The sequence below is a fragment of the Hippocampus bargibanti genome, linkage group LG12 (genome assembly GCF_051943395.1).
Source record: "Hippocampus bargibanti isolate YZ-2025 linkage group LG12, ASM5194339v1, whole genome shotgun sequence".
Taxonomy (NCBI): Eukaryota; Metazoa; Chordata; class Actinopteri; order Syngnathiformes; family Syngnathidae; genus Hippocampus; species Hippocampus bargibanti.
The window spans coordinates 8,652,647-8,666,712 of NC_142745.1; the positions used below are offsets into that span (position 1 = coordinate 8,652,647).

General features: G+C 39.1%; 2 protein-coding genes across 2 annotated transcripts in view; both read right to left on the bottom strand.

Moving 5' to 3' along the window:
* The window catches only part of LOC148890337 (guanine nucleotide-binding protein G(i) subunit alpha-2), a 33,889-nt gene extending 26,855 nt beyond the window's left edge, over nucleotides 1–7,034 (bottom strand). The window contains exons 1-2 of the mRNA XM_089009696.1: nucleotides 6,910–7,034; nucleotides 6,609–6,775 (exon numbers count right to left, since the gene is read on the bottom strand). Coding sequence (XP_088865822.1) covers nucleotides 6,609–6,775; nucleotides 6,910–6,920 — 178 coding nt within the window. The 5' untranslated portion in view covers nucleotides 6,921–7,034. The remainder of the gene's footprint in view (nucleotides 1–6,608; nucleotides 6,776–6,909) is intronic.
* A 60-nt stretch (nucleotides 7,035–7,094) lies between these two features.
* On the bottom strand, nucleotides 7,095–14,066 carry LOC148890338 (serine protease 33-like). Its single transcript, XM_089010732.1, has 6 exons — nucleotides 14,003–14,066; nucleotides 12,748–12,768; nucleotides 11,635–11,797; nucleotides 10,976–11,244; nucleotides 9,980–10,119; nucleotides 7,095–9,129 (listed from the first exon to the last, which is right to left on the bottom strand). The coding sequence occupies exons 1-6, from the start codon at nucleotides 14,049–14,051 to the stop codon at nucleotides 8,842–8,844; spliced, it is 930 nt and encodes a 309-aa protein (XP_088866858.1). The 5' UTR covers nucleotides 14,052–14,066; the 3' UTR covers nucleotides 7,095–8,841.

The window sequence follows — 14,066 nt, forward strand, 5'->3', positions numbered from 1 at the left end:
GAGAATGTGTATCGTTAATCGATGGCAACACTTGACGAGCTCTTCAGAGAGGCTGATAAACTGATCCAGCGCAAAGGAACATAACTTAGACTGTAGTGCAGGACTCTCTCTCTCTCGCTCTGTCTTTTTCTCTCTCTCTCGCTCTGTCTTTTTTTTCTCTCTCTCTCTCTCTCTCTCTCTCTCTCTCTGTCTTTTTCGCTCTCTCGCTCTGTCTTTTTCTCTCTCTCTCTCTCTTTCTCTCTCGCTCTATATATATATATATATATACATACATGCATACATACATACATACATACTGTACATACATACTGTACATGCATACATACATACAGTACATACATACATACATACATACATACATACATACATACATACATACATACACATCTCAACAAACTATTTAAATGGACTTGTGATCAATATTTGAAAAATGTGCGAAGGAAGCTTTCGATCTTTCTTACTCAAGTCATTTAAAATAGAAGATATGATTCTGATTGTTTTTTTTCCTGCAACAGAATAATACTATGCCTAAAAGGTTTGGGCAGGCCACAAAAAATAGAAAAATAAATATATAAATAAGCCCATTACAATATGAGCGACATAGCACGGCATCCCATCTGACAGTGATGCCGCTTTAATCTTACAGCTGGTCGAATGCATTAACGGTGATGTGTGTCTCTGAGGTTGGGTTCAAACAATGAATACGATTCATTTCTCCCAGATCAAACCAAATCATTTTTTTAGGACACGACAAGCTTACTGCCTCTTCAGGAATGAAGAATTGATGTTTCATTACTGCTGACCTAATGCCTCATCTTTAGGGAGACAAATGAGGCTTGGCACTACTTGCACTTGTAGAGCGTTTTTAATTGTTGCTATATGAAGGTGTGACCTCATTTGCTATGAACAGTTTTCCCTACTTTCTTCCGAATCAGTTAAAGAAATACAAAAGTAGAAAATGACTTTTTCTTCTCAAGTGCGGCTGTGGATTGACTGTCACCCTCGTAAATGCCTTTCTTTATCTCTTCACGCCGCAACATTGTTGACTTCCAAAAATTGCGTTTATTAAATACTGACAAGACAATGGTTAAAACATTGAGACACAATAGTGGTTTCCAAATGAATCTCTGGGTGAGCAAACATTATAATGAAACAAAATGGAAACGTCATTAGGTACACGTTCCAATTCAGTCTCATTCGTCCATTCATTTTCTGATCTTTTTCCCAGCATTGTTGTGGGACGTGCCAGAGCCCATCCCGGCTGTCTTCGGGGAGTAGGCGGTGGACAACCTGAACCAGTTGCCAGCCAATCGCAGGGAAAAGAGAGACAAACAACCTTCCAAACTCACACTCACACCTCGTGAAAATGTAGCGTTTCATTTACTCTCATCCATTAAAAGCAATTTGCTTCTATGTATAAAATAATATTGAATTGCCAACGACTGCATTAAACATATTGCTTACCTCGTCAAAATGAATCATCATTCGTAGAGCTGTTATATTTGATTTCATTAGCATTTTGCCCGTGAATGCACAGGAGCAGAACAATTCCCTTTAATTCCGGTTCAACAAATGCAATGACGAGATTTGAGCTAATCTAATCAGATGTAAAATATCCACTGGAGTCGGTTTTATTTAACAATGATGAACGGAATGTAAAGCAGCTCTTGGAAATGTCAGAGTCAACAACTTGAATGGGATGAAAAAACATGATCCGAATCAGGTTGATCAGCAAGTACTTTGTTTGCCTGCTTGTTTTTCTGTTTCTCGTGATTCTTGTTTTTTAAAATGAGCATTGGAAAACCTGATAGATGAAGCGAGTATAACCATGGCAACCACATAAAAAAGAAACAGATTGTTGGGTTGCAGTTGGGCAGCTACTTGGCCAATTCTTCCAATTTCATTGAAGGAGGAAGTCAATGTCCAAATTGTCTTGATGCTAATATGTTCTATGTGCTTGCACTAGTCTAAACATGCAACAGTGATGAATATTGAAATATTAACATTGCATTTGTTTAAAAAATTAAACAGCATTGATAGCTAGCACTGATAGCTTATTTCATAATAACAGGTAACATACGGCATTTTATTTAGGTTGCACTGTTTAATCTTCCTGATAACACGGATTTGGAAGTATCTGGATCATCACAATCCACCATTTAGCTGAAAAGCGTCTTTTTTTGTCAGTCAATAGAAACAATCATCGAATACCTTTCAACAGCTGACTCTGGAATCAAGTGCAATTACGCTGATAGATTGGAGTCAAAAGTCAGAGCATCTTGATGAATACTCGTCCTGAAAAGACTTTGCCACTTGTGCGCTCCTCAAGACAAAAGAAGTGTGATGTAAAAGACCAAGTAGGAAAATAAGGTGATATTAGACTTCATCCTGAATTATGAATGCTGTCGATAATGGGAGTGTGACTGGAAAATGAAAAATGGGGAAGGATCCAATTTGGAGGAACCGTGTAGAGGAAGCGTTTAGATGTAACGCCGAATCACATGAAGGCCTTAGGACTTTATTGACTCAAAAGCTGTAATGGAAATTTTCAGGTTTTGTTTGTTTGCTTCTGATCAGTACTTCACCGGGTCTTGTGCTGCATCTGCGACAAGTGAGGAGTTGAAAACAATCGGAGCATCTATTGAATTATGCTCTGTCTATGGCTTTAATGAGTGTCAACCTTCTTTCTACACAAAGCCTTAAAGGACAACCGACGTCTCTGGACAAGTTGTGTCCATAATTTGTAAAATGGCTTCAAATGACTTATATATATAATATATATAATATAGCTATATTTTACATTTTAAGACTCGCGCTGAATATTCAGGAAGTCTTGTTTTTGAGTTGGTGACGAGTCCGTACGTGACGTCACTAAAGGAACACCCCACATCGAAGAAAAGACACATTGTAGCAGTCCTTCCACCATGTCAATGTATTTTCCCCTATTGTTTCATCCGAAAACCTTGTGTTGCAACCAAAAGCCGCCAGAAGAGGGTGTCCAAGCTCCATATAAGGAATTTATCAGCCTGTGGAAACGGAGGTGGCCACAGGAGGTCGCCATTTTGTGCCTCTTTTCTGGTGATCCGTTTCTCCCCAATGTTGCCTCAAAATGGCACAAATAAATTCTTTAATCGATTGCAAACATGTATGCTTTTCTCTTCAGAACTATTTGAATCATATTCATAACTGGAGGTGTAACAAGAAAGCATATTCTCCGAATCTGAAGCCATTGTTTTGATTCTCCAGAAATGCAAGACGTCACGAACTGAGGGCGGGATTTTCTGAAAATGCCCAATTCACAGCTCAATATTTTTGCAGATTTTGGACACTTTAAGTCATTTTTATTGGTGTTTTGCATTTGAATAAAAATATCATACTGCGTGTTTTGGGTATTTTAGATGCTATAAAACGTTTTTCTGATGTCAGTTAAGAAACAAAAACGTGATGTCGGTTGTCCTTTAAGGTCTGTCGATATTTGCATTTGGCCATTTGCATTTACCTCAACTAAGAGTGACGTTTCGGGGAAAGATTCACACTTCCCATATGTACCGTATAAGGCGCACCGGAGTACAAGGTTTATTCAATTAATATTTTTAAATATTCCTTAAATCTTCACAGTTTAATGCTAATCAGTTTTTGCTAAGGTTTTTCAGAAATCTCTTCAAATATGTACAATACATTTAGAAACAAAAGTGTGATTTCACTTTACACAATACAATACATATTGACTCATATAGCGCTTTAACAACAGCTGAAACTGTAACAAAGCGCTTAACATGGACAGCTATCATATACATGAAATAAAGCAGTCACAAAGATAGTAGAAAGCACCAGGGAGTGAAAACAAGACCAAGTCGGAGTCATGCTGAGTCGAATGCCAAAGAGTACAAGTGAGATTTACTCCCACATTTCATCATTCAACACGAGTGCCGCTTTTACAGGAGCAAAAGGGACAATCGTCTCTGTCTCTTCATTCTGCCAAGCAACGTCTGGAAACATTTTGAACATCATTTACAGTACGCTTCTCCACATTCAGATCAGTTCTGAGATTGTCCACCTAGCACATAATGTTCAGGGTGCTTGTTAAGGATTTCACACAAAGGTAGGAGCGCAGACATGCTGGTGTGGGCTTGATAGAGGACACGTGCACGCTCACTCACAGAGATACGCAAACACACACACACACACACACACACACACACACATACACGCTCTCTTGCTGGCCTCTCTTATTGACTTGTCAGCTGACTAGCCATCCTGTAGCTCTCTATCCTGGCTTGCGTTAACAGCTTGTCACAGCAAGATGACACACGTCCTCCAACACTCTCGCGAAACCAAGCATCCTCCCACTTTGCAACGTACGTATACACACTTTTGCACACTAGGAGCTGGACATGATAAGAAAAGATAAACGAGGAGTGGGGTGAATGTGATTTGAAATCATCTAGAGCACAGGGCTAATTACTGTATTGTAAGTTTTAACTTTTTGTGAGCCAAAAATAAACACCTGTGTGGCAAAGGCAGGTCAAGTGGGATTGGTTCAAAAGAATACAGCGATACCTCGGTTTTCGACCATAATCCGTTTCAGAAACCTGTTCGAAAACCGATTTGTTCAAAAACCGAAACAGCACTTTCCATTAAAATACATGGAAAAAATCTTAATCCGTTCAAAGTCTAGAAAACAACTTTTTAACAATTTCATCGCATAAACCGGATACAAACTTAATAATAGAGCAGGTCATGTGTAAAATTCTATAAAAACAAACTTTTATTTTCACCAATTTTCTTTCTGCCACGGGGCGTGTTGGCACCTATCCCAGCTGTCTTTGGGCAAACACAGGGAACACTAACTTTTCAAACCATCCTCTGCTTGCTTTAAAATTATACCATTCAGGAGATCTTAACCAAACATGTCTGCATTTTCGCAAAAATAAAACAACAACAATATTAATGCGTCGATCACACTGAGGAAGACGTGACATATAAGGAAGTGATGTATAAGGAAGCGGAGGGTAGTCGAGTGATGCATTCAGATGCACTCGGTTTGGTTGAGAACCTAATTTCGGTTGGATACTGGGGCATAAAAAATATGACATTTTTGGTTGAAAACCGAATGGGATGAGAACCGAGACGTTTGAAAACCGAGGTTTGACTGTATTTGAATATAAAAGCCAGGTTGGATTGCTGTCTACTGTGATAACGATGTGATTGTATTCTGTAGAAATGTGCAAATATACTTCTTACATAGAGCTGTTTTTAATATGCTAATGACTCAATAAAACAAAGATGGGTAAAGTATGGTGCAAGGACTACATATGGCCTACATCTTTCTTTATTTACGCCCACTGATAACTTAATTTCAACAGGTCATGTAAATTTGTTTCATTTAGTCATTTTAATGAACATTATTCTCCAAAATATAAATATGTATTCATTGATTTTCATGTATATTTTCAATTCATTTATTTTAATAAGTAACTGACTGACTGCACACAGTAATTAAAATATTTTTGTAAAAAAATACATGGATATAATTTTATTAACTCATTCACTGTCATCCCCAAATTTATTCAGGAATTGAAAATATGATGTGGATCGCCATTCCTGATTTTCTTCAGATTTTTTTATTTATTTTTTCTTGCGGGGGTGTCATAGCGCTGTCAGACCTGTGGCAATGTTTTTCCCTTCCACGAGGGGGCAGCATTTGCCTTTTATACAGCCCCCCCATTTCAAGCTCAGATAACTCCAGACCCATATAACTTGGGAATTAACTCTTTATTCTGATGAAAGAAGAGAGGCTGAGGTTTCTTACGCCGCAGTGAATGTTCATGTAGTTCTAAAACTCAATATTCTATGGGCCAAAAACCTTGGCACTGGAGTGGACACATTTTTGCACCTATGTTAGTGAATGAGTTGATGTTATTGAAGCGTTACAAATGATACAATGTACACATGAGTGCAATTGATTTGAACTAATTGATTTTCAAATATGTCAAATATTTCATCATGTTGACATTTTTCCACGTAATTGTCAAATACAAATATATTTATACTGTATATGTATTCATTCATTTGAATTTCATGTTTTGATTTCATGACACCATTAACAATAAAACTAAAAAATAGAGTATTTATGTTAAATAAAAATATATTTGAAATCACCACATTTGTTTTTAATTGATCAAATAATTAATTGGTTTGTTCTTTATAATCAATATAAATATGAATCGTAACATTATGAAGGAGTCAAGTATCATTTGTTCTCATTAAAAGACATAAACTAATCCTTTTTACATGCACGCTTAATTCTATTTCGTATCATTATATAAATATTTGCCCATCCCAGTGGTCGAGCAATAAAGTAGGGGTAAATGATGAGCACCATCACTCAGTATGAGAGCATCATGTGGGTGCAAAATGAGTAAGACTGACACTGTCAATCAAAACCGAGCATCATTACCTTTGCAAGGACATAGTTATAAAAATGACATCGTCATTAAAGTTAACACGTGTACCAAATGTCGTGGTCAGCGAATGTTGCTTTGCCTGCCAAATGACCACCGGGACACATTCTACCTAAATGTAGGGTGAGAAAAATCGAGGCTTGCCTAACAGCAGCAGCTTGACTTCTCTGGCCGCCTTCTCTCCGTCTTCCCGGAGGTTCTTGTCGATCATTTTGGACCTCTCTGCAGCCGCCTTGTCCTCGGCACTCACCGTGCAGCCCATGGCTCCAAGACAGGGCAGCGCTAAACCTTTCGCCCGGCAAAAAGGCTCTCTAAAGACACAAAAACCAGCAGAATTCTTTAAAAAATGTTTGAGGGTGAGAAAAATCCGATGCGGGGGGAAAAAAATCTATGTCCGGATGAATGGGAGCCGAAATGGTTCCGAATCATGTGTGTTGACTGTTACCGGTGGTCCATTTCCAAACAATCAGAAGTGCGCGTGCTGCTCGCCTCCACCAAGCAGCTGAAATGTTCTCGCCTGAGTCCAGATCGCCTCTGCTCTCATCCCTGAAGCGACCTGTATGCTTTTTGCTTCGCGCTACGGTGGCCAAGAAAGCTCAAAGTATGATAAACAAACGCAAATCAAAAAGATTACCTGCAATTATAATAACAACACGTTTTATTTATAAGCGCCTTTCAAAGCTCTCAAAGACATTTTATTTCAATGGGTAAAAATTATTGCTTATAGGCCAATTTAGATTTTTTTGGAAGGGAAGGGAACCCATCTTCCCTTCAAAAGTCAATTTATACGTTTCCCCTGTATTTTAGACGTTTTTTTTAACCATTTCAAATAATGTACGGCATACCACAAATTTTATACAGGAAAAAAAGGTTTACAAAATTGTGAACCGATTTTACAAAGACCATTTTGGCTCAAATCCAGTGCGTCTCAACTGCTAGTAGCCAACGACAATGCTACCGCCGATCGCTATTGTCACGGCAAACCAGCAAAAGTAATCCTCAATCGTATACAGTGATACGTTGGTTTTCGACCATAATCCATTCCAGAAACCTGTTTGAAAACTGATTTGTTCAAAAACCAAAACAGCACTTCCCATTATAATCAATGTAAAGAACTGCAAACAAATGTAAATCATTCCCAGTCTACAAAATAACTTTTTAAAAGCATTTGTAACTATTTTACAACATAAACGGTACACACACGTAATAAAATATTTAGCTTTTACGGCTCTCTTAGTCAAAAAGGTTCCCGACCCCTGCATAGATGGATGGATTTTGGATGTTGCACAAAGCGCTGTACATCCACACATACATATTACATATTAAAACAGTATTAAGAAAAACAATCCAAAATTGTATTGAATCAAGGAATGAAAGTGTTCATTTATAAATAGTCTATTTGGAATTGGCCAATTATTGAACATTTACTAGGATATCACCGACATTTCTTTTATAATGGTCCAAGTCTTACAATTATGACCGACTATCAAAGTTTGCATTAAAACAAACTTTAAAGCCCCAAAAGTATACTGTATTCTAATAATAATAATGAGCATGTAGCTTCTCAAAACAGATATCAGGTGTCGTGAACAAACTTTACCAATAGAGGTCAATAAAAAAACAGTTTTTAAAAAATACATTATAGTATTTTTTATAATGTGCTGGCACAGATTGTACTTAGCAGCTGCCAAATAATTTGTGTAATATGGGTAAATTACAGAAAGGGTGTACTCTGAATAGACACTGGTACCGTACCAGTCAAGACTGGGCCAGTCGTCCTAGCCAACGCGAAATTCCATCGTGGCGATTTGAAGTCATAGGGAGTAAGCAGCTCCCAAAGGTGACGTGGAAGGAAAAAAAAACAGTGAGAACTCCTCATACAGTAAAAGAACAAAAGTGAATGTTAATATTCACACAATTTACTTACAGAGAAACAACCCCAAGTTGAGTAATACAAACATTATTTAACATTAAGGAATAATCATAAAAACACTTTCAGAACTTCAAATATCACAACAGTGCAAGAGAACAGTTTCTTTCGGACCCCAGATTGCAGCATTCACAATAGTGCTCAACATTCCAATTGACAACTTCACGTCTAAAAGTAATTCAATGCAAAACTTTACATGAGGTGAACATGTGAACAAAAAAAACGTCATGCTGAGCTTTGTGACTGCATGCTTACATTTCAAAACTGATGTCATGTAAAATCACCAAGTGCAATAAAAAGCCAAATATCACTGTTTGTTTGTGATCAACAGAAATCTAAGAGATAAAACAAAAGGCTGAATTCATTCTTCATTAGACAACTCAATCAAATGAGTTTACAGTAGCGAGCTTCCTATAATGCAATGTTGTAATGTAATGTTTGTACTCATCACATGAGCACTAGGGAGGTGAAGATTGTCGGCAGAAGAGTAAAAAGTAAAGGTGCCGAAAGGAACACTATGGTAGCTCCCCCTGTGGTGGCTGTGCCAGGCACAAACTCAACGAAGCCCGGCTGTTGGCCAGTGATCCGTGTCGAGATCCACGTCTGATATTCGGACACTCGGGCATAGACTCCTGGGATGTCGGGCAATGCGCATCCTCGTCCGAAGCTCACCACGCCGAGTTGCACCCACCTAGTACTATTGTTTTTACTCACTAACGGACCGCCGGAATCCCCCTGCAAACAGTGACATGTTTTTGTCAAGTCATTCTGTCAATTAGAATGTCTCACAGTACGTTTGGGGTATTTCCGAGATGATAAAAATGATGACATTTTATGACACTCCAATTACGGTTAGGAGACCCTTAGAAGGCCCCGTAATCCCAGATTAAAAACCATTTGAGCATATTCAGCGAAAGTGAAATGTAGTTGTTAAGAGATGCATGGATGAAGTGTTCTGGATGAACTAAAAAAGGCAAAGTTTGAGCTATCCTCCCATTTTCAAGATAATTCTCAATTTCACAAATTTTTGCCCTTTCTACAGACGATAGAGATCTACCAGGCCACAAGATGGCGCCGAAGCCCTCGTCAATGGGGAAGATCTGTATTAATTGATACGTTTGGGTATTTTCTCAGGCGTACAGGAGTGGTCCATCGACGAAAAGGTTTCTTCAGCCGTCGTCTGTACTTCTTTGACGACTGAAGAAACCTTTTCATCGATGTATTGACTAATGTCAATGTTGAAGTAACACATCTAAATTGAGGGACAAAAGTTTAGCCTATGTTGTTTGTGAAAGTTAAAAAGTTTCTTCAACGGTGTGCATGCATAATGTGCCTTTATAAAAATATTTAATAAATCATCCACCCATCCATTTTCCATTGAACTTTATTTATATATTATTTATATCAATGGTGGTGTTTGAAATTAAAATAAATCGCAGATCTTTGGAATTGGAGTTCTTGGTTGGTTTAAAATGTAAACTATGAATAACAGTTATTATGAACACATTTAGAAGTGAACAAAACGTCCAATAGAAGTAAGTGTTAGTGAGGTTAAAATATTAAATATATGGTGACGCAAGTTCACCTGGCATGAGTCCTGGCCTCCACTTTCGGTGCCGGCACAGATCATGTTGCTGGTGATGATCCCGTACACAGCATTGCAGTCGCTGTTGGACACCACGGGAACGGTCACTTCCTGTAGTGCCTGCGGCGACGGCAGCGGGACTAACCAGGCAAGAAGGTAGCCATTTTAAAAATGAAAGTCTATTTTTTCTTCAACAACGTCAAAGACAGCATGCACATTTCACTTGGGATTCATTAGGAAATAAGCCGCCGTTCACTTCTACGATTCCAAAAGAAAGAATACCCCACTCATGGGCACAGTTAAATGGAGCTTTGCATTACACTCCCGCGAAAGATGGCCACAAATTCTTGAACAGTCTGATAAAGCTCAAAGTCGATAAAGCTCATCTCAGAGGATCAGTGCCTCTGTTGTTACTTTGCTCTTGGCCTCTCTTGCTGTCGTAGTAACAAACAAAGGCAGTTTGCAAACATGGATGCAAACTGAGTTGCCGGCTACTGACGTCGCGGCTTGGAATTGAAGCGGATTACATGGGACAGGAGATGTGAGACAGTCTCTTTTAGTCAATGGATGCTACAGTGTTGTTTTTGCTTTTAAAACTTAGCTTGTAGCAGAAGTGCACATTTCATCATGACGTCACTGATCCACTGGTGAAAAGGACGCTTTGATCCTCTCGTCTTTCATCTAAAACGGCTTCATACAACAAAGAGGGTTCTTAAGTTTGAATGACTGACTGTCTGTGTCTTTTGTGTTGTGTTACAAAACAAAAGTCTTCAAGATGATGCTGCGAGAGTGGCTGCCTTTACAGCAGCTCCTAGATTTTGTTTTTCTTTTTGTTTCCTTTTCCTTTCATCACTTTGCTGCTGTGAAATGTAAATGTAACCACTGGGAGACTAATAAAGGGTAATCTAATCTAATCTAATTGAGTAAATTATTTGATAAAATGTAAAGAATACAGAATTACAGAACATATGGAGCTTGCTAAATAGATATACATACCACCAGAGTCTATCGTGCCCCATCCGGTCACCCAAGTTTCAGTTCCAACTGGGACGTCAGTGCCTTGAACGGGAAGGCAGACAGGCCGAATAAAGGTGGTGAACTCGACGGACGAGGAGAGCAGAATCAGGGCAATATCATTGTCGTTGGTATTAGGGTTGTAATCTTCGTGGAGGATGACTTGCGTCACGCCACGCTCCTGCTCGTTGTCATTGGTGCCCTCCTGGGTTTGGCGGCCCAGAAATATCCGCAGGCTGGAGACGGCCGTGCTGTTAACATACACACAAGTCGGTGACATCATCGTACCAGTCGGGACAGAGATACCTTTTGCTTCATTTCACTGGTCATTATGCTGCTCCTTCAGGTGCGTTTGCACTGACCACCTGAGAACAGTATAATACTGATACACGAGTTTTTACATGGCGATAAAGAAGATGTCACAATGGTACATTTAACACCATGAACACATTGATGCTATGCGTTAGCATTTGTTACGGTTTCTCTGCCACCTTGCAGCGCTCAGAGCAAAATAACAAAAATGGTCAAACAATGGCTTGAACTTTCAAAAGTCCATTTAAATGTCGTTTTATAAGTTTAAATTATGTGGGGAAAGGAAGGAAAGGGTGGTTCAATGTACTTCCAAGTGGGGAGAGCCTTACTTTGTCAAGCAGTGAGCGGCACACAGCACCCATTGGTTGGTGATCAGCGATGCTCCACATATGTGGAAGCCATTCCTGTGCAAGCTCAACTGCCAGGGCCAGGCCCCCTCGGGTGCCGTCTCACCGCCCACAATCCTGGAATTGACCAACACTGTGCCACATACTGTATCAAACACACACAAAAAACACACACGCATTCAGAATTCGTATTAGCATTACCACACGTAACAGAATTAGGTTTTTGTTGTGATTGACAAGTTGTCAATTATCTCCGGTGTACTCGAGGACACATAGCTGGAACACTCGTGCAGTTGGCACTGATCCCAAAACTTACGTTTCATGACCTTTCACAACTTCAACCGTTGGAAGAGCTACTAATGCCTGATGTTTTGGAAAGAACTGATCCAGGGAGGTTTGCTTTCGTCCGTTTTCAACAACCCTTCGAAAATGTCCAAGGCAAACATTTGCATGGTGAGAGATCGTCGGACTGCTGAGTGATCCACATTAACGCAAAATCGGAATGCCTCATGGCCGAATGAGGCAAGACGTCTTGGCGTGACGTCACGAACAAGGGGGCGGGGCCTTCTGAAACTCGCAATTTCCAGGGTCATTTTGAAGTAGTTTTGGGAGACTTTAACTCATTTTTATTGCTGTTTTGCATTTGACTAAAATATCAGCCTGTGTGTTTTGAGTATTTTATATGCTATAAAACATTTTTCTGATGTCAGTTAGGAAACAAAAAATGTTGTCGGTTGTCCTTTAACGCTGCTGAAATACCTTTGCTCGATCATTTTCCTTCTACCCAAACGAATGAGGCAAAAGGCCACCCCACACCGAACCTCACGCTATATTTGAGGTCCAACGTGAGACCGATGAGTTCAAGACCTGCTCTATAGTACCTTGAGGTAACTCCAGCTCTGAATTACATAATGAATAAAATAAACTTGAGGCTGTCAATTCAAGGTTTGTGATAAGATTCTTTGACTGCGTGTGGACATGTAAACACACATTTGTAGCTGGTACACCTTACACACACCCACACCCAATGAAAGGGTGACCAATCATTTTTTGCGTCATGTTCTAAAATGCAGTTGAATGGAAAACGGAGCTCACCATCCGATTGCCCAGCGCCACCTGCAGAACACAAAAGCAGAGACATTTCAAGAATGTGGGTGGGGCTTGTTGGACATAAAACAAAAATATTAGACTCATGGAAAAAATACATCAGATTAAAAAACATTCAGGTAATGGGAAGTAACTCAAACATCATGGGAATCCAAACTGGTTTGACTGAATGACACGATTACACAATCTTCATTTTTATTAAAGACTATTTTTGGTTTGTTTTTAAATTTTCCATATGAGTTGATCTGTCCCCATCCGTCACAAATCGCGATGACTTGACAAAATCAATGGAGTAAATTTAACCCATTTTTAAATTGTTTCAATCAGTAAGAAATGTATATGCACACATGTAATTTGTCCATTTTCAAAAGGTCATTTTTTCATACAACTGGTGAGGAAAACTATATGCTCCCACTCAGCAATACTGATGAAAACTGGTCCGCGCCTTCATCATTTGGTTGCCCATCCCTGATGTAAAGAATGATTGACGCATACACATTAATAATAATTAACATCAAGTAGAATGTGATTGAACCATGTCCAAAGAGGTGCAGGTTTCAATTCCCCTCCTGTGTGAAGTTTTTAGGTTTACTCTAAGCCTGCGTGGGTTTTTTTCCGGGTACTTGGGATTCCAAAAACATACATGGGAGGCCGATAAAAACTCTAAATTGGCCTTTGGTATGATTGTGAGCACAAATGGTTGCTTGTGTACCCTTGCGATCGGTAAACCAGTTCAGGGTGTCCCTCGCCGAGTGCCCTAAGATGACTGGGATTGCCTCTACTCAACCTGCGACTCTCGCTCGTGAGGATAAGCAGTTCTAATAATTGATGGATAATTTAAAAGTAAAATCTAAGGATTAATAAGGATCAACTTTAAAAACGATAAAGGTTAAGGGCGGTGCTATTAGATGGAAAAGAAAGAATCGATAATATTGAGTAATATAATAAATTATTAAATTGCACTGAAAATATATCATGATAATGTTAACTTTTCCTTCAATGTGTTATGGTGTCATTTGTGTTGTCTAATAGCTAACATAAAAAAAAGTTAAAATAAGTTCAGTTTCGGGTTTTATTTTTTTCCTAAGACCAAAAATCACAACTTCATATCTCAAGTTGTCATTCAGTCAAATTAAGTTGGACAATCCTGTGACACATCAAATGTCATGACCACCATGTTATTGACACACAACACTGTCTGTAATTACACAAATAAGAAAAGAGGGAATAAAGCAGAACTCACCAGTGACCAAGACGGCCAAAAGCACGAAGCAGAGCTGACAGAATTCCATGTTGTGAATGGAGGG

Excerpts from the sequence above, each read along its gene's own strand:
- LOC148890338 (XM_089010732.1), bottom strand. The coding sequence starts at position 14,051 with ATGGAATTCTGTCAGCTCTGCTTCGTGCTTTTGGCCGTCTTGGTCACT. Across the intron at positions 11,245-11,634 it reads GCCGCTCACTGCTTGACAAA|CACGGCCGTCTCCAGCCTGC; the intron begins GTAAGGCTCTCC and ends GTATGTTAACAG. Across the intron at positions 9,130-9,979 it reads GAGGCCAGGACTCATGCCAG|GGGGATTCCGGCGGTCCGTT; the intron begins GTGAACTTGCGT and ends CACTGTTTGCAG.